Source organism: Euleptes europaea, chromosome 1 (assembly GCF_029931775.1).
Source record: "Euleptes europaea isolate rEulEur1 chromosome 1, rEulEur1.hap1, whole genome shotgun sequence".
In the NCBI taxonomy this organism is placed as follows: Eukaryota; Metazoa; Chordata; class Lepidosauria; order Squamata; family Sphaerodactylidae; genus Euleptes; species Euleptes europaea.
Genome location: NC_079312.1, coordinates 121,232,248 through 121,251,281, shown reverse-complemented (window position 1 = coordinate 121,251,281; position 19,034 = coordinate 121,232,248). Strand labels below are relative to the sequence as shown.

Here is a 19,034-nt window from a genome sequence, read left to right as displayed (position 1 = left end):
CATAGGCTGTTGATGTTCAAGTTCTTTGACCTATCTCTGCAACCGAATATATTGTACAATAAAGAAATCCACATAAGCTTGCTTAATTCTCAATGCTGTTGAAGTTGCATGATGCCGATTGCCTTTCATCAGAACATGGGTTGTTCATACTCAACCACGTGCAGTTTTGAAATCGCTGTATAGGGAGGTATGGTTACTGTTGCTCTGAACAAAGCCTAAGAATAAACCAGGCAAGAAAATAATCCAACTCCTGAGAAAGTCCAATAATTGACTTTACACATGATTCTAAGTTGAACCCCACTGTAGTGATTTGAGTATCAAACTAGGAATAAGACGACCCGGTTCAGATCTCTACTGTGTGAGAAAGTACTGGGCGGGAGGGGGGGGATGGACAAGTCACTCGTACTCCAATTTACCTTACAGGTTCATTGTGAGGATGAAATGGGTACATGTGTGGGGGAGAGGTTAACCATGCTTGTCACACTCCAGGGAGAAAGGATGGGATAAAAAGGAGTCATCGTACAGTCTTAGAAATACATTACCTTATAAAACAAGTGGGAGCAGTTCAAGCATTGTCTCTTGTAGAACCTGTATCATCTCTTTGGGGCTTGCGAAAGAGAATTCCTAGTTGATTGCGCCTTTGGTTGCCAACAGTAGTTGCAGATGATTCAACTACTCTCTCCAGTCTTCCTTGATTACAATTCCAGCTGTTGCAATAGACTGCTGAAGATTAAATTGGGTAGGGAGGGAAAAGCTGAGACAAACCAAAACCCATGCCTTCTCACACCTATGCCCTCTTTTAGAAACAGAACTCGTGAAGGATTGCTTAGGATATTTTAAAGACTCCCTTAATCTTTGATCTTATTTCACTAATTTACTTTCCAAGTTTAGCTTTAACCAGCTCTTTGTCGTTTAATTCAATTCCACTCTGATCTGGATTCCGCATGGGGTTGAGACACTTTCCTGGCACTTTTCCAGCTTGGGTTAATATACACCAGCTCTTAGTTTTTATTGTCCTGATACCAGAGGGCAAGGGAAAGTTATTCTTGTGCTGGAGCAGAATACCAGATAAGAACTTAACAAGTTTCAGAAGTGAAGGGGGTAGGGAGCTTGGGTTGAGCTGCCGTCTTAAAGCAGGGTGATGATTATTCCCCCCCCCCCCCCGCGATTAATGGAGCAACATCACGCTGGTCTTTCTGTCAAAGAAGAGGCTACTGTAGATGTTCCCAACTTTTTAAGTGGAAGTTGACCTAGGCCAAGGATCCCCAACCCCTTTGAGCCTGCAGGCCCCTTTGGAATTCTGGCACAGGGTGGTCAGTGCGAACACTACACAAGAGACAGAGATAACCACAAAATGCCAGGGATTGAGGTTATCCATAACTCTTGACAGTAACTCTTCAACATTTCAGGCAGAAACTTTATCAGGATGCCTTTTAAAACAAACATGTTGTTTTACAATATTTTCTTGCACACACAGTTTACTTTCAGTTGCAGCATGAAGATCCTTGTGCTGTGGTGGCAGATGCTGCCAAAGCAACATTTTTTTAAAAAATCTGCAAGAAGTCCTATCTCACCCTGCCCACTTACTAAAAACACATGGCGAGGACCAGAAAAGGTGTCTAAGAAGAATTGGTTTTTATACCCCACTTCTCTATACCTTAAGGAGGTAGCTTACAATCACCTTCCCTTCCCACATCCGTCCCCTTGTGAGGAAGGTGGGGCTGAGAGAGTTCTGAGATAACTGTGACTAGCCTGAGGTCACCCAGCAGGCTTCATGTGGAGGAGTGGGGAAAACAAACCAGGTTCTCCAGATTAGAGTCCACCGCTCTTAACCACTATACCATGCTGGCTCTCTTCAGGTGTCATGGCACCCATGGACAACATGTTGACAACTCCTGACCCTAGGCAGCAAGTTGTGATCTTAACAACTATTGGAATGTTTACTACACAAGTGGGAGAGAATTAATTTAGGGTGTTTTCACCATTCCATGTCATTGCCTTGGAATAATAGTGCATATGATGCCTACGTGACAGCCAATATGACCTGATAGCAGAACTCATTCCAGTATTCAGTGATTAAATACTGGCAAAATGGTTGGATGAAAGGCAGCAACCCTCGGAGAACTTGCTTCATTTCCATGACTTTCCCACTCCAGTCTATCACCCACCACAAACTGTGAGAGTCTGTAGGCCATTGATTCCCACAAGTTCAAATTTTCTTGGTATGGTAACCCACTTAAACAACAGAGCATTCACAAATAAAAGCTACAAAAGCCTGGGGTCCACTTTCATGGGCTTTACAACACACTTTTGAGTTGGGACCCACAGAACGGATGCTGCTGCTCTAGGCAATCTGCGTGAGCTGAAGTGGGTGGGAGGTAGATTATGACCAATATCCAGTAGACCACACAGTGTCTGTTGGTTGCTGGGCTTATTGCAAAAAATGCATGATGAGGTTGACTTTAGTCCCGCTCAGCAGGACATTGTTTATGGCCTGGAAGAGTGTATATGCAGGACCATGTAACACACTTAAGCCTTTCACTATGAAGGTAAAATTCAAGCTGAAAAGAGATGGATAGTTTAAAACATACTGCTGGACTGTGGGAATTCTAGTGAGCAAATAAGTAGACTACAGGAGAATGAAGTTAGACAACAGCAATATTAGACTATTTTAGGCCTACATGATTTGTGAAACATCAAGGTGGATGCAGTTCTTCAGATGCAAATTGCAGCCTTCAGTGATAGGATCAACACATTGCTGGATATTTGGGTGGTGTAATCGCTCACCTCTTACATCTTGTCTGGACAGGAAAATGCTGGAGACGAATTATTGTAATGGTGTAGTACCCCACTATGTGGGTTATCCATCTTCACCGTGCTTGATCTCCCTTTTTATTTCTTTTGATTTTGTCAAGGCGTGCACATAAGTTAAGTGGAGAAGGGGCGAGGTTGGAAATTTTCTTTTTCAACAACTGCTTGCATTGCTTCACAAGATGCTGTGAGAATCCTGGTTTTTAAACCATGTCAGAAAGGGGTTTATTCTTTCCTACAAGTCTCTGTTGGGCTTTGCCCTGATTTAATCGTTTCTTGGAAGCAATCGAATAGAGCCTTCAAAAAAAAATGACAAGTATTCAGTGGTCTGTAAATCTGTCTGCAGCAATAAAGTATGGAATTCATTTCTGACTCCCTTCATTTCACACATTTAGGAGTTCAGGCTGGCATACATGAATTTATCCCATTGAATCCTTTGTCGTAAACCTGTGAAGTAGGTTGGGCTGAGAGAGGGGGGACCTGTTCATGGTCTTCAAGGCGAGGCAGCACTGGCGTTGAAGTCCATTCTTCCCTCGCCAAGTTCTACACCAGCTGCTGCACTATTTTCTTCTTAGGAAGGGGGACCGCTCCCCTCCCTCCTTTTTCCTGGCTTGGACTAAGTTCCTACATATGGGATTCTTGACTGAGATTTCTTAAAAGCCATTTAACTGTAAACGAAATACCATAATCCCAGCAGGAAAAAGTCTAAGGATGCTGGGATACTTTTAGATGGTAAATATTTAAAAGGAATGGAGTTCTTGTTTTCTTTGCCTTTTCTTTTTATGACAAGGAGCCACAAGACTTAAAACAAATGAAAGGGAATTTGAGATTAATAAATTTTTCAACTCTGAAAGGACCATTGAGAACACCTAGGTCTTGTTTGTATATAACGTTTTCTTTGGGCCCCCAGTTGTAGCAGCAAACTTCAGGATCCCTGCAGAGAGAGCTTAAGCTTTCCACAGGTGTTAGTGGCTCTGATTTTCAGTGGAGTTTTTGTCAGTCTGGACATTCAGCATATTCATCCTTTAAATCGCCTATTTTAGTGTTTCAGGTGTGAGCTCCTGTGTGACTCAGGCCTTTAAAATTCATTTGCCTATTAAACTATGAAATTTGTTGACGTGTTCAGCTGAAATTGAGGAACAGAAGAAGTTCCAAAATATCGGGAACAAAGAAGGGTCCTGCATTCTCTGAAAGCAGTGAGAGAAGTAGGATGAGTAGACTACTCCTTCCTTAGTCAGAAGGGGGTGGTATGTAAGGTTGCCAGGTCCTTCTTTGCCACCTGCGGGAGGTTTCTGTGGTGGAGCCTGGGGAGGGAGGGCGGGGTTTGGGAAGGGGAGGGACTTCAAAGCCATAGGGTCCAATTGCCAAAGCGGCCATTTTCTCCAGGTGAACTGATCTCTATAGGCTGGAGGTCAGTTGTAATAGCAGGAAATCTCCAGCTAGTACCTGGAGGTTGGCAACCCTAAAGGGTAAAGGTCAAGGTCCCCTGTGCAAGCACTGGGTCATTCCTGACCCATGGGGTGACGTCACATCCCTACGTTTCCAAGGCAGACTTTGTTTGCGGGGTGGTTTGCCAGTGCCTTCCCCAGTCATCTTCCCTATACCCCCAGCAAGCTGGGTCCTCATTTCACCGACCTCGGAAGGCTGAGTCAACCTTGAGCCGGCTACCTGAAACCGACTTCCGACGGGATCGAACTCAGGTCGTGAGCAGAGCTTTTGACTGCAGTACTGCAGCTTAACACTCTGCGCCACGGGGCTCCTAGTGGTATGTTTATGAGAACTAGTGTGATAGCGTGTCGGACTAGGTTCTGGGAGACCCAGGCTCGAATCTCTGCCCTGCTGTGGAAGCTTGCTCTCAGCCTAACCTCACAAGGTGGTTATAAAGATAAAGTGCAGAAGGGGAGAATGATGCAAGCCACTTTGGGTCCCCCATTGGTGGGAAAGGCAAGGAATAAACAAAGTAAATAAATTAAATAAAACATCCCACATGTTTTTCCAGTGTGGATACAAAGTGGACACCTTCGCTATGGGAGGGATATAAAAGTCTCCTTGCCCCTTTTGGATGTCACCCAGATGATGTAAACCATTCTTTGTCTTGCTGTTTCTGAAGAACATCCAAACTGGGAGTGCATCATACAGACCTTAGTGTCCTATACATTTTTATTGAATTTATTTTATATGTACCTTGTTTTAAATGTTTTAATGGATTGATGCTTCCCCCATTTTGAAACTCTACTTGGGTGGGAAGGTGGCACAGAAATATTTTAAATTAAAGTTAATTTTTTTTGTTAAATGTATACAAGAGGGGAAGGCACGAAGGAAGTGTTTGAAAGAAAAAAACACTGCACCCTATGGAAACAATTTTCTTTAACTGAGAGTTTGCCAGTAGGATGACAGCGCTATCCTAAACAGAATTACACCCTTCTAAGGCCATTAATTTCAGCGGGCTCAGAAGGGTGTAACTTTGCTTAGGTCTGCACTGTATAACCCTAAGCCTTGTTATGTTCTTGCTAATTGTAGCTGTCTTCAGTGCATTGACTTCTCACCCAAGATAGTGGTTGAGAATGGTTCCTTTGCTCCCCTTTCAAGTTTCCCTTGAAACTTTAGATACGGTGGAACATGGCCACTGTGCTAGCAATGACCTAATTAGTATAGCCTTGCCTTTTTCCTCTCCCCCAAGATTACCCCCCAGAACTGATAATTCTTTATACTATGCCTGCAGGCAGTGCATAAACCAAACCTTCGCTGTCTCCCTGATGGAGCCTTCGGCCACCCATCTCTGTTTCTCCGGCACCTTTCTCTAATGCCCCGAATGGCTCCAGCACCACAGTCCCAGCAGTTGTGTTTGTGCATGATACTTTTGAGTTTGAATTTTCCCTAACCAGAAAGCCTGGGGGTGTTGTGGGCAAGTACGAGAATAACAAGCTGGGTTCATGACTGTCACGGACAAACAGAAGCTGTTTCTGATATCTGAATGCGGGCGATATTTCAGGGGTTAGAGGAAATAATTAATGTATAATTTGATGTATTTATTCATCCAAACATTTATATCCACTAGCCAGGGACAAGCTGTTGTATTGGTTTCGGAAGTATCTGAGCTACAAACAGGAAGTTTAGTTTAAGTTAATGATTTAGACATTTTATTTCTCTTGTAAATAGTGATTTGCCAGTTAACAGATTTTGTTTTTTTGCACACTTTTAGCCTGAAAGGGTCCAGAGGCAAATTCCAAGATTAAGCTTATTCATCCTATTTATAAACCATCTTCTTTCCATAACAATTCCCAAGGCTGTTTGCAATACAGAATACTCATAAAAGCATCAATGAAACAGTCATACCTTTCATTATAAAACGTAACCCCCCAAAAAGCTTAAATACATAAAATTCCAAGATCTAAGAAGTTTAAAACCAGCAAAAGGCGATGCATTAAAACAAAACAGGTGTGGCTAACTGAAATAGTAAAAACAACCAAATTCCAGTGGAAAACATTTCTCCCTGTGTGTAGCATTAGAACCACCCTAACAACACGCGTTCTCTTATTTTTGAGTACAACGAGTGCTTTGCAGTTGTGGTTTTTCTGGCCCTTGAATACACCCTACCTAAAACAACTCCCAGATGTTCATAGTTCCCCACATAAAGTTTTCATTCCAGTCAGATTTGATCATAATTGTTGTCAACCTTGGGGGAAATTGGACTTTTCTGAACCCGTATGTAATTATAGAAGAACAGCCAGTGTTGGAATAGGTTTCCTCCCATAATGAATATAATCAAGTCCTGACCACTAGTATTCGAACAACTGCCAATAGTTCAACAGCTTTGCCTTTGTCCAGATTTTGCTCCAAAATAGTTACTTGATGTTGATTTTTTAAAAAAATCTATGTTAAAACCATGCATCTGGTAATGGAGCATGTGTTACATTGACTTAATTAGGGATTACATGTACATAACCAGGAGCAGAAGCCCTGTCAACTTCTTAAAAGCAAATACATGTAAAATGCATTATTTCATGCTTCCAGTGTGATTCTTCCTGACTGACATTCCCTATAATTTACACAGCTTTGTCTTATAATCATTATGAGAAAAACTAGTTCTTTTAAGCTTGGTATGGATGTAAAACCTAGTTTTGCCAGACCCCAGAACACAAAGGAGAATAGGCTTCACTTACTGCTTTCTTAGCATCTTCTTAACGTTAGAAACTGGACATTGCTGAAGAGATGGTAATGGCTACTTTGGCTCTTATGTCTCCGTGGGTCCATTTTTCTCATAGTTTGAAGCATCCTTTGCTGTATAATCACAAAATATTTGGCTTGGAAAACTTGTCACGTTTGTTATTTTTGAAAATTACCTTTCCCCCTTCCTTAGTCAGCTGTTGGAAACATGAAGGGTGATAGATTCAGTGGATTGGACCCCACGATCCTTCAGTGGAATGCATCCTTCAGTGGAATGCATGCCTCTTTTCCATGCCCTCAGCAGCCCTTTCTGATTCTGGGGGACCCACAGAGATTAATAGTCATGTTACACTTACTAGGAGAAAGAGGGTAAATTTGTCCTCTTGTCGGTGGGATCCTGCCCATTGCCTTTTACCCTAGGTTACTGTTCCAGAATATATAATATTTACTCCAATGCAAGACTAGTCCATGGTATGCTATCAAAAAAGATAGTGGTTGTCTTACAGATTGCAGTTATTTCCAGTAATTTCTTTTTTTTGCGGGGGGGGGGATAACTTTTTTAGGGATGTTGTGTTGCATTTAGGGTCGTTTTCCTTTGGAGTAAATACAGTAGTAGCAATGGATAGAGATCACGGCTGGCGAGCAAGGTTACATCATGAGGGTACGAAAGCTACATTTAGCATCATGTGATGTAGTTGATTACTAGGGTTGCCAGCTCCCTCTTCACCGGCGGGAGGTTTTTGGGGCAGAGCCTGAGGCGGGCGGGGCTTGGGGAGGGGAGGGACCCCAATGCCATAGAGTCCAATTGCCAAAGCGGCCATTTTCTCCAGGTGAACGAATCTCTATCGGCTGGAGATCAGTTGTAATAGCAGGAGATCTCCAGCTAGTACCTGGAGGTTGGCAACCCTATTGATTAATCATGGGTAATTGCCCATGGGAAAATATGAGAAAAAGCCCATGGAGTTTTGAGCATATGCATTTTTCCCCTGAGGCATTTTTAACATCTACAAAGGAGCAAGCTGAAGGAAAGACATGTGCTGCAAGCTTACTGGTTAGCACAAATGGTAGAAGGCACTTAACTGCAAGCACCCTCGGAAGCGACAGAAACTTGGAGGCAAGTGGCTAAAGGCAGCTGGGCCTACACAGCCATTTCAGGAGACGGTGCAAAAATATCCCTTCTCCCCCCACCCTTTTGTAGAGAATTAAATAGAAGGCTTTCAGATGTGCTAGTTGGCAGTGGGGGTCAAGGGGTGGTAAGTGGGGGTAAGGGCTGCCTCGGGTTACTTCAGGTCATGATACCCCATCAAAGGAATTCCCAGTTGATTTGGCAGCGAGCATGCACAAAGCCAGCATTATGCCGTGGTTTCGCTAACAGAGCTGGCATCCGGGTTTTGGAAATGCAGTGAAATTGCTTTCCCTTCTCTTGCCGATTGGATTATTGGGGAGTGTGTTAGGGTTTTTTTTTTTTTTTTTAAATTCTGATCGTCGGGAGTATCTCACCTGTTGCCCCAAAGAGAAAATGCAGTTTGAACGGTTTTGAAAAATTTGTGCAACATTGTGGGAATCGGGGCTTTGCTTAAGCATATAGCATATCTGTCAATAAAAAAGGATTGTTTATACATCTTAGTTGTAAGAGATGAAATGACTTTCCATGGCAACGCTAGAAAATCAATGTAAAAGTGCAGGAACGTACTCTTCATAGGATTTGTTTTTTCTTTCTCCTGAGAATGCTTAAACACAAAGAGCTTTTTTTCTTTTCTTTTTTGCCAGTCTGAATATTTTTGAACTTTGAGTAGCACATCTCAGGAGTTCTATGTCTGGTTTTACCTTCTCCCCCTTACAGATCACAGCAGTGTTTTGTCAGCTTATAAATACAGCGTCTTAAAGGTTGGGGATATTTTGGTCTTACTCTTCTTTTATCTTACCATAAGCAGTTTTAGTGATGGCATCGAGTTACCTGGGCACTATCCACGGTAAAAGCTGAAAGGCAGAGTTACTCCAATCTAAGCTCATTAATTTCAAGGGGTTTCGACTGGAGTAACTCTCTTTAGGATTGCGCTGAAAGGCAGTAAGACGTTTGAGACATTACTGAAGTAACTTGCACACCGTCATTTTCCCCATTCAGTGCAATGTAGAAGTTACTGCTTTACACATCACCCCTACGGTGATGCACCTTGCACACTAGCAAGTGAAACTTTGCCGAGCACACAAGTTCTTGATGTATGTTGCCCCAGAAACACACATGAGGATGTATAAATGGCTTCAAAGTTTAAGTATTATAGGAACCAATGAAGCCATGAAAGGTTGTTTATATTAGTCTAGTCAGACATTATTCTCTGGGGTGAAATCGCAATCTGGTAAGAGTCTTAGGTGCTTGCCTGCCTTCCCTTTCCCTCTTAACCTCACGGAGAAAGTAACAAGTAAGGTGGGCTGAACATTTACTGGGTATTTGAATGTTGAAATTCCCCTGATTCAGCGAGCCATTTTCCTGATCCAGTGATCCCTATTCCCTTCTCTCTATTAGAAATGGATGCCAGAGTAGGAGAAACCTTGCGTTTGAATAAAGTATATGTCCGTCAATTTGTTGCTTTCTTTGCATAGCAAGGGCTCTGTGCATATCAGAGAGGATTGTTAACCTGAGATTTCTTTGTGGAGAACACTCATCTAATCAGGCCATGAGATTGTGAGCCCTGATCACACTGACTGAGGAGAAAGGTCCGGTTCACATTATATTCTATTTTTTTCAGTGTTTTCCTCCTCAACTTTCCTCCCCAGCAGTCTCCTCTTATGAGACTATATTATGTATAATATTATATATTAGAGCATGCAGAATACAGCGTCAGCATTTTGGTGATTTTACGCTGCTATATCCTGCTGGTGGACAGCTTCCTCATCAACACTTCCTCATCAGCACTTCCTCATCTGAGCATATTGAGGACCGGGAGAAGTGATGAGCGCATGGTCCACACTACTTGGTTTCATTAAAATCAGTATGCTTAGGGTTAGGAAGCTCTTCTCCTTTATAACTGGAAAAAATGTACTCATTAAATAATTTGGATCATAATTGTGAGGTGAGGTATAGAATTCCATTCTTTCATTTTCTCTTAAGGACTTCAGCACTTGTAACTACTGTTGGGATTTTTGTTTTAATGCACAGCAATCCATTGTATGTTCTGCTTTTGTAATAAACCTGGAAGCATAGCACAGTTGATGAATTTTCATTTTTATGATGGATGCAGATGCTTTGGGGTGACAAAGGAGGTCTTCCCCTCTTTTTCCTGATCTCTGGGCCTCCAGTGGGTAGATTTAATTAGCATGTTGCTAGATAGGGCAGACCTCTGAGAGGGAAGGAATTCCATAACTGAATAGGGTATTATAGAAACATCTGCACTTCTAACAGCACTACCTTCTCGACAGAAGTAGCTGGCTGAGTACAAAGAGCAGCTACATTCTTTCCTTGATTAGATTAGCGTAGGGTCTCTCTACTGTTTCCAGCCCGCACAGTTCTTGAGGCTGTAATAGATCTGGCCTTGAGTTTCCACTTGATCTTCTTGTTTTCAGGCACATGCGTCAGCTTTGCAGCACAGTGTAACTTTGATGCACTTTTCTTAGAACGTCAGAAGTGGCCCAACCACATAAGACTATTATATGCATATGATCCTGGTTCTGAAAAAAACCTTTTTCAGTGAACCTGAGTTCTTTAGGACTTCCTGCTAAAATAGCACTGAAGTAACTAACGGGTAGTTCACACATTAATTTTCAGTTGTTTTTTCTCTAGGTGAAGTGAATGGGTGAACTGCGTACTATGTGCACAAATGTGCTTTCCAGAGATTTCTGTAATTGTGGCAGGCCTGCAGTTTGTGTGCCAGATAATTATTGTACAGAGGAATTTCAGTAGCCAGAGAGAGATGGCCAAAAATATGCTGATGTATACATTACCATAGCTGGAAGTGTTAATAACCCTATGATTTATGGGCTTGTCATTCCATTGATGAGCAACAATCTAGCAGTGAAAAGCTGTTAAACCTTCTTTGTTGTGATTGTATAAGTTTCCATATACTCTGCATAATTATGCATGGGACTGACTTGGATTTAAATTACCAAAGAGCCAAAAAGATGTGTGGTATTGGAGAACCAATTGTAGGTGTGCCATTGTAGAAATTTGCCACCATGGCAGTTATTAAGGATCCATTTCCTCTCTGTACTGTACCATATCATTTGACTCTCCATGCCTCCTATTTAGGAGAAAGATGTGTATAAGAAAAGAAAAACCACTCCAAAGATAATAAGAAAATAAGATACTATATAACCCTATAGCCAAGAACATTTGGAATTGAGGAAGATGTTTTTATATATCTTTTAAAATTACTTAAAAAAAGAAAAAGAAAAGTTGACCTGGAAACTATGAACTCCCTACTTGCATATAGTTTTCAGTGGTGGCTAGGACTTGGCCCTTAAGACATTTTTGTGAAAACTGCTTTTGCCTGGATTGTATATTCTCAAGGGACTCAATTGTCCTTCTGTCTTCTAGCTCCCTGCCGACCTTGCAGTGACACAGAGGTGCTCCTGGCTGTCTGCACGAGTGACTTTGGTAAGTTTTACTGGCTCTCTTTACTGTTGTTTCCTTCTGCCATCTCTCCGAAACACCGTTCTTCCCTTATTGTGGTAAAGTGCCAGATCTGCCCTGAGGGTAACTTCACAAACAGTCAACAAACTGAAAACCCCAGATTGTGACCAACAAGGAGACCTTTTCTCCTCCCCTTTGGAGTAAACAGAGTGTGTTCAAGAGCAACAAAAGGATCAAGGGTGATGGTGGGGAAGGCTTTATGGGCTTTAGCTCTGAAGAGCTTCAATTAAAGCCATTGTATTTGGCTAACGCCCTTCTGCAGTGGGCAAAGGGAGACCAAGTACAGTAATAAGGGTAGAAGTTCAAAGGTTTGTAGAGGGCAGGCAACAGATATTTTTCCTCTCAATGTCCCTAGATAGAGCCCTAAGAAGAAATCAAAGGGCCGCACCAATAACAGGAAATAAAAATGAGGCTAGGACCAATGGTACAAATTACCAAATTAGAGAGATACTGCCTTGACTAGATACTAGCATATGGTAAAGTCCTCACCTTAGCAACTTGCTACAGAATTTATGCTCATAAGAACTACTGCAATAACTACAGATTTCCCTAAAGAAGCTCCTTGGGCGAAACGCGCAGGGGATTTTTATTTGGAGTAATAAAAAAAAATCTTTTAACCTATTTTGCACCATTGGCTTTGGCCTTATTTTTGTTTCCTAGATAGCGCCCTGACAAAAACTGAAGACAGGCAAACATGGCGTTCATCTGCGTTTTTGAACGGGGATGAGTTCAGTAATTGCTCTATGTTGGAGATGAGATGGAGTCTTTCCCCATATACTCCAGATATAACAAAACCTGAGAGAAGTTGCTGGTTAGGAAAGGGATTATATGATGGCTGCAGAATTATAACTAACTGCTTGTGCCATCGCAGCTTAAGTTGATCCACAAAAACGGCCTGTTAGTCACAAGATGGCAAAAACAAACCTGATCAGTTCTGTAATTTATTTACTTCATTTATGCCCTCCCTTTTCTCCCCTGAGGGGGGACTAGGTGGCTCACAGCATTCGCCCTTCCTCCATTTTGTCAGTTTATCTAAGAGAGTAGGCAATACATGTATTGTAAGCTTACTGATGTCGTATTGCTGCGGATATCTTTTGCCCAAGGGAGAGCTTGTGTTTGACTACTGAGCGTTTGGATGTCCGCAAATTTACTATGATTATAGTTGGGGCAACACAAGTTGTATTTTCTTATCTCCACTGTGCCTCCCAAGAGACAAATAATTATGCCTGAAGTGACTCGTGAGGTAGCTGTTTAACTATCACAAAGAGGAAAATAACATTAAAGCAATTTTCCCACGCTTGGAATTTACTGTAAATGTTGTAATGAAACAGCTGGGCATGTCTGGTCCTGGGCATATGCTGCAGATATAAATAACATTCCCCCACTACTACAAACATAGTGGGCAGTATTCTGAACAGAAGAAAGTGGAAGTAACGTTCAGAGCTTGCAATGGGATTGGTTCAAGTCGGCCTTGATGGAAAATGTTGCCCGGGCAGGTGGCTGCTTGCTGGGGGTGTTTCGCCGTGGCAGAGTGCCAGACAATTCAACTTTAATGTTATCGGGCCATTAATAGAATGCAACTGAAATGTTCCCTCTGAGCCTTGCTTAGGAGTATTTAATTTCCCTTACAGTGCTTCCTAGAGGCACCTGGTTGGCCACTATGTGAAAGACTGCTGGACTTGATGGACCTTGGTCTGATCCAGCAGGGCCTTTCTTATGTTCTAATGCTTGCCCATTTGATGTTAACTTCTGTAGGATGAGTTCCTTGCAAAAAAGGAGATGATTGGGGTCTCCCTTTTTCAGTCTTCTACAGCTGAGAGATGTTATTGTTTGTACGCACAGGTGATAACTCAATTTTCTATATTTCACAAAGCCTGAAAAGTACATTGTTGCTTGCAGCAGATGTAGCTTTATGAGCACTCAGTGCTCTGTCGTCCCCCATAATAGCCAGTGGGTCACACATGAGTTGCTTTGGTAATGCTTATAATTTATATTGAAGACTTCTGCATGAAGTACATGTATTCAAGAATGGGTAACCATAAACGATGTACTGCCCCCCAAATATCAGCCTATCCAGAATTACATTAATAAGAAAGAGAATGGTTGGTGTCTGTGTGTATTATACATTTGTGTATTTGCCTACACAACGCTCTCTAATCTAATTGTATATTTTCTCCCTAGTTGTCAGAGGTACCATCCATAATGTAATTAATGAGGAAAAAGAGCAAGATTCTGTAATCGATGTGAGCGTGAACAGAATCTACAGGCAGAAGACAAAGATCTTCAAACCTGCAGAGGAAACTGGTATCTGGGAAGGACAGATTAAGACCCTGCTGCAATGTGGGGTGAAACCAGGAGAAGGAGACTTCCTCTTCACAGGCCGCATGCACTTTGGGGAGGCCAGGTTAGGCTGTGCCCCTCGTTTCAAGGACTTCCAAAGGATGTACAAAGAGGCCAAGGACAAAGGGCTAAATCCATGTGAAATTGGCCCAGACTGATATGGCATTTTTCACCTGTAGGTTACTCCTTGGCCAGAACTAATTCTTAGTTGCTGCAGATGCGCTGACCTAAATGGGGACTAATAACAGAGTGGTGGAACAATCTGATGTCCAGAATGAAATGATCTCCTTTATGGGAGTTCTTAAAAGAAGACTGGATGGGCATCTTATCAGGGAAAGTTTAAGTCGACGACTTTCTGCTTCTGGAGGCTGGACTTTTTTTTTAACCTTTGAGGTACTTTCCAACTCTTAAGATATTATGAATACAAGAACCACACAAGCCAACCCTTCTGGCCGATGATACTGTTATGCTAATACGAGTGACTGAGGTACGAATTCAAAGGATCCAAGGCTTGAATGCAATCCCACATCTTGTCCATATGAACGAAATCATCTTTGCAGCTTCTTTAGGGAGAGAAAGCAAACGAAGAAACGAAACAACCTCCATGTCTTAAAAATACCAATTGACCGATGAATCTTTGTATCTTTGTAATACTAAAGTTTTAAAATGTGTTAAGCAGATGTAGCAGTTTTGCATGGTCTAAATGGACAAAAGCATGGTAGAAGCCAGTGAAACCATCTTAACATTGATGCTTTGTAAAAAGCTTGGTGTACAATTTGAAATTGTTTCTTATGACAGAAATTTATGAAACCAAACACTTGCTTTCTTTTTTTTAAAAAAACAACAACAACAACACACAAATAAATAAAAAATATGAGAAGGTACAATTGCCGCCTGCAATTTTTGCTCAGGCTGGTGAGTTGTTTCCATTCAAGAGAAATTAAAAAAAAAAAAGTTCCTGGATTTGATCTGACGTTCTGGTTTTTTCACCTCATTTTACCTTGCACAGTTCGTTCTACTTTCACCCTAGATTGTACATGCATACCCAGTATTGAGATGTGCTCCAGAATCCTGTACTGCTTTCAATGCACAAGTAAAGGTCTCAGTCCTGAACTTGTAACACCCAGAATGGTTTACCACTCTTGAGAGAGTGTCTCCCTCGTTGAATATCTCCCTCGTATTGGTTTAAGAATGTGACCTTAACAATCTCAGCTTTGCACAATTTGATAACCAAAGGCACACTGAAAGAATTTGTGGAGTTCCTTCCCATTTATGGAACTTATTTTTCCCTGGTGGTTTGCGAGGGGTGAGAGGAGGAGAAGGAGGTTGTGGGTGGGGAAGGAGCTGATAAGGGAAGATAGAAGCTGGTGGAGGGAGGAGGCCTCATGCTGGATGGCTAACTGTTTCACTTCTTTCTTTTTTTGTGGGGGTGCTTTAAATTCAGGCTCATATGCTTTTTAGGTATCGCCTTCCCTTTTTTAAAGGGGGGGTTGTCTTAGAGTGGGATATATGCTTAGTATCTCATGTTCCACTGTAATCATCCATCTAAATATATTGCTACCATCTAGGATTGTCATAGAGGGCCTGGAAACCAGCAGGGGGTCTTACGAGTAGCAGGGGGGCCTTGATGGTATGCAATGATTTTGTTGGTGATGCACTGATGACACTGGACACATGAAGAGTGACATCAGCATATCTCTGGGGAAACTCTGGCATTTGGGCATAACTCCATTTTGGCCAAATGCCAGAGGGCTTACTTTAAGTTTACCCCTGGGAACATGTGAAATTGGGTAGGAACACATTATCACAAGTGTTGCTAGAGAAGAATTTGTAGTTTCTGAAAGTGCCTTCTCCAAATGGCTGTACTAGCTGTAAGATATGTAGATTCCCCCGCAGTGCAACATAACATGTTTCAGCCAAGTCTGAAGGAGGGGCTGTGGCTCAATGGTAGAGCATCTGCTTGGCATGCAGAATGTCCCAGGTTCAATCCCCGGTATCTCCAGTTAAAGGGACTAGGCAAGTAGTTGATGTGAAAGACCTCTTCCTGAGACCCTTGAGAGCTGTTGCTGGTCTGAGTAGACAATACTGATTTTGATGGACCGAGGGTCTGATTCAGTATATGGCAGCTTCATGTGTGCTCATGTGTTCAACACTTCATAGCAGCAGCTTCTATAGCTGATCCAAGCCAGCATCCCAGAATTTATTCCAGATCTCAGCAGTGAGTGTTGGAACCCAAACCTCCAATGGACTCTGTCTTTGAGTTTGAGTGCGAGCAGGATGCTGCCCAAAGCAACAGATCTCTTGCACATAGTTAAAAGCTCTGGCTTCCATAGGTTGCTGTTGCATCCCAAGTTTGCTCACCTGTGATTTGTGTGTGCCCTCCAAACCAGAACTGACAACCATGGTTTGGAAGGCAAGCACAAACCACAATTTGCAAACTAGTTTAGATGTGGTGGCAAACTATGGTTTGGCCAAACTTGGAGTTCAAGGATGGAATTAGACTGTAAGGGGCAGGGAAGGCATGAGAACCTGGGGCAAAGATATGATAGTGAAACTGAACCCTAGATCCTTGTACAGTAGAAGTGAATTTTCTGTGCTGTTTATATGTTGAGTTCCAAAGATGTAAAGCAGATGTAACAAAGTTCTCTGAAATAATGGATTATATGGTCTTTTGGTGAAGCTATGGTAGTTGTTCAAAGTCACATAGCGTGACTCTTTCTTTGAGGAATGTGTGTGTGTGTCTCACACACACCCCTCTCCAACCTTTTCTCTCAATAAGAGGCACTTTTCCCAATTATGTACCTATTTTCCAAAGAAATTCAGATAACTTTTTTTTTACCTCTTCCAGCCTATTCATAATGCATCTATGTGACTTTTGTTGGAGGTTGGCTTTCCTCCTGATTTTGACAGCCACGCTGCACACTCAACTGGGCAGTTGTGTATCAGCTGCCAGCAACGTCCCCGAGGTCTTTGTCTTCTTTACGTTTTATGCTTTGCCACACAGCAAGTTCTCTTGTGTGGGAAGTTCCTAAATTGCTGACATGCATGGCTACATGCCTATTATTCCAATACTGGCAGGTGCACACATAAAAATTACAGTGTGTGTGAAGGAGGAACTGACAGAACAGTAATTGAATAGACAAACTAGTTTTTTACAAATGTCTTTAAGAGGAAGTATAGTCTTGAGCTTGAGCCCTGCTGGGTGACCAATGAAGCTGCACCCTGTCCTTTTACAGTGTGTTGTCTAATTAGTGTGTTGTCTGCCTACATACTTAGCTTAGCACCACACACATCCAAGGGTGTGTTCGTAACCTGTGGAAGAAGTCATGTTGATGAATTGGGAATCATGGCTTTTCTGTGTATTTGGGAGTGGCTAGCTGACTGGTTTACTTGGGAGCAGATGAAAAAGAAACTATCCATTGTGATTTCCCCCTTTTTTCTATAGTAAATCTGCATTTTGCAAAGACTCGACGTTTGGAAGCTTTTAGAATGTGAATTCTAAAATGTGACCATACTTGAATATGAGGGGGTTTTGTTTTTATAAATATATATATATTAGTGCATCAATGGATTTCATTCTTAACACGGCCAAATTCTGTGGATACTTAAATCCAGATATTGGGGTCATGGAAGGACCAGCCAGATCTTTCTACAAGCCTAAGAAAAGTCCCAGGGTTGGAGAAAAATCTGAAATCTTAAAAAATATATACATTGGGGTGTTAAGATCTTCAAATGATGGAGACAGAACCTAAAGCTTAAAAAACATACCCTCTGTGGCTGTTGCTAGATAACCACAACAATATTGCCAGCCTTCAAGCCTTGGTTTCTGTTAGTAAAGACAGAGGGAGGGGGCAGGGTGCTTTCCAGGTTGTTTTGGCATTTGACAGAGGATTCATTGGGGCCAAGCCTGGAAGCAACCGTGGGTGACTTACATGACTCATCCAGGACTGGCTGCTTGCTACTGTTTTAATAACTATCCCACAAAAGCCAAAGTAATGGTTAGAGTTTCAGGGTTAAGATCTGGAAGACCCAGTTTTGAATCTCCATTCTGCCATGGAAGCTCACTGGGGGACCTTGGGCTTCTCACACATTATCAGCCTAACCTACCTCAGGTTTTTTGTGAGGATAAAATAAAGGAAAGGAGAATAAAGTAAGCTGCTTTGGATTTTGGTCATGGAGAAAGGTGGAGTGTAGATGACGTAAATGTAGATGAAGATGGAGGAATATAAAAGGTAGGATTGTGGGTGGGTGCGTGGGAAAGAGAAAAGGAAGGAGGGAAACAGGAGGATATGGGGATTCCCAGGTGGAGGGAAAGAAGAAATGATGTAGGGATGGGGTACAGGAGAAAGGTGCCTTCACAAGTCTTTGAGGGATCCTCCCTCCAGCATGGAACTGAGCCCAGCACCAGACGGTGTGCAACTGAAATGTCTTTTTTTTAAAAAATAGTGTGGGGAAGGGATACAGGGGAAAGTGAAATACCCTTTCAAGTCCTTGAAGTTCCCCACCATGCAACTGGCCCAGAGTTTTCCTGGGGAGAGGTTACCAGGGGAAGAGAAGGAAGGAAAGCTGAAGATGGAGCAGGTAAAAGTAGGTTGGCTGGTGGATGGGAAAGGTTGAGAGTGAAGCAGATAGACTGCTGGAGTTGCCAGGGAAGGAGAAAAGGATTTTGCAGTGGGGTCCTTGTGGGTCCCTGCTTGTACTCTTCTAATTAATAAACTTAAAGTGATAATATTCTGTTGCAGTAGTCAAGACACCAAGTGCGACCGAACGCATGCAACTGGGTGCAAGGAAGGATAACAGTTTTTAATCCCTTTATCAACTTTCAACCAGTGTCACTTACACTGAAGATGAAGACATCTTAGCTAGGAAGCCTAGAATAAAAGAAGAGTTCTGTTTGCTAATGATGAAAAATTCAACATGACTTCTGCTTTAACCACCTTCAGTCAGAGGAAGGATCTCTTGAGTCTGATTGGAGACTAGACAATGAGTTGTAAATGAGCAGTTAGTCCAGTCTGATGTACTTGCGCGCGTGTGTGTGTGCACTCCTTGAACTGGAATATTAAGGGTGTGGCAAATAATATTTTTCCTG

At 42.2% G+C, this 19,034-nt stretch overlaps 1 protein-coding gene across 2 annotated transcripts in view; it reads left to right on the top strand.

Moving 5' to 3' along the window:
* METRNL (meteorin like, glial cell differentiation regulator) overlaps window positions 1–14,575 on the top strand; it is a 32,037-nt gene extending 17,462 nt beyond the window's left edge. For both annotated transcript variants that reach the window (XM_056865102.1, XM_056865110.1), the window contains 2 exons: window positions 11,510–11,569; window positions 13,787–14,575. In XM_056865102.1, the coding sequence (XP_056721080.1) occupies window positions 11,510–11,569; window positions 13,787–14,103 (377 nt within the window). In that variant the 3' untranslated portion in view covers window positions 14,104–14,575. The remainder of the gene's footprint in view (window positions 1–11,509; window positions 11,570–13,786) is intronic.
* The last annotated feature ends 4,459 nt before the right edge of the window (window positions 14,576–19,034 follow it).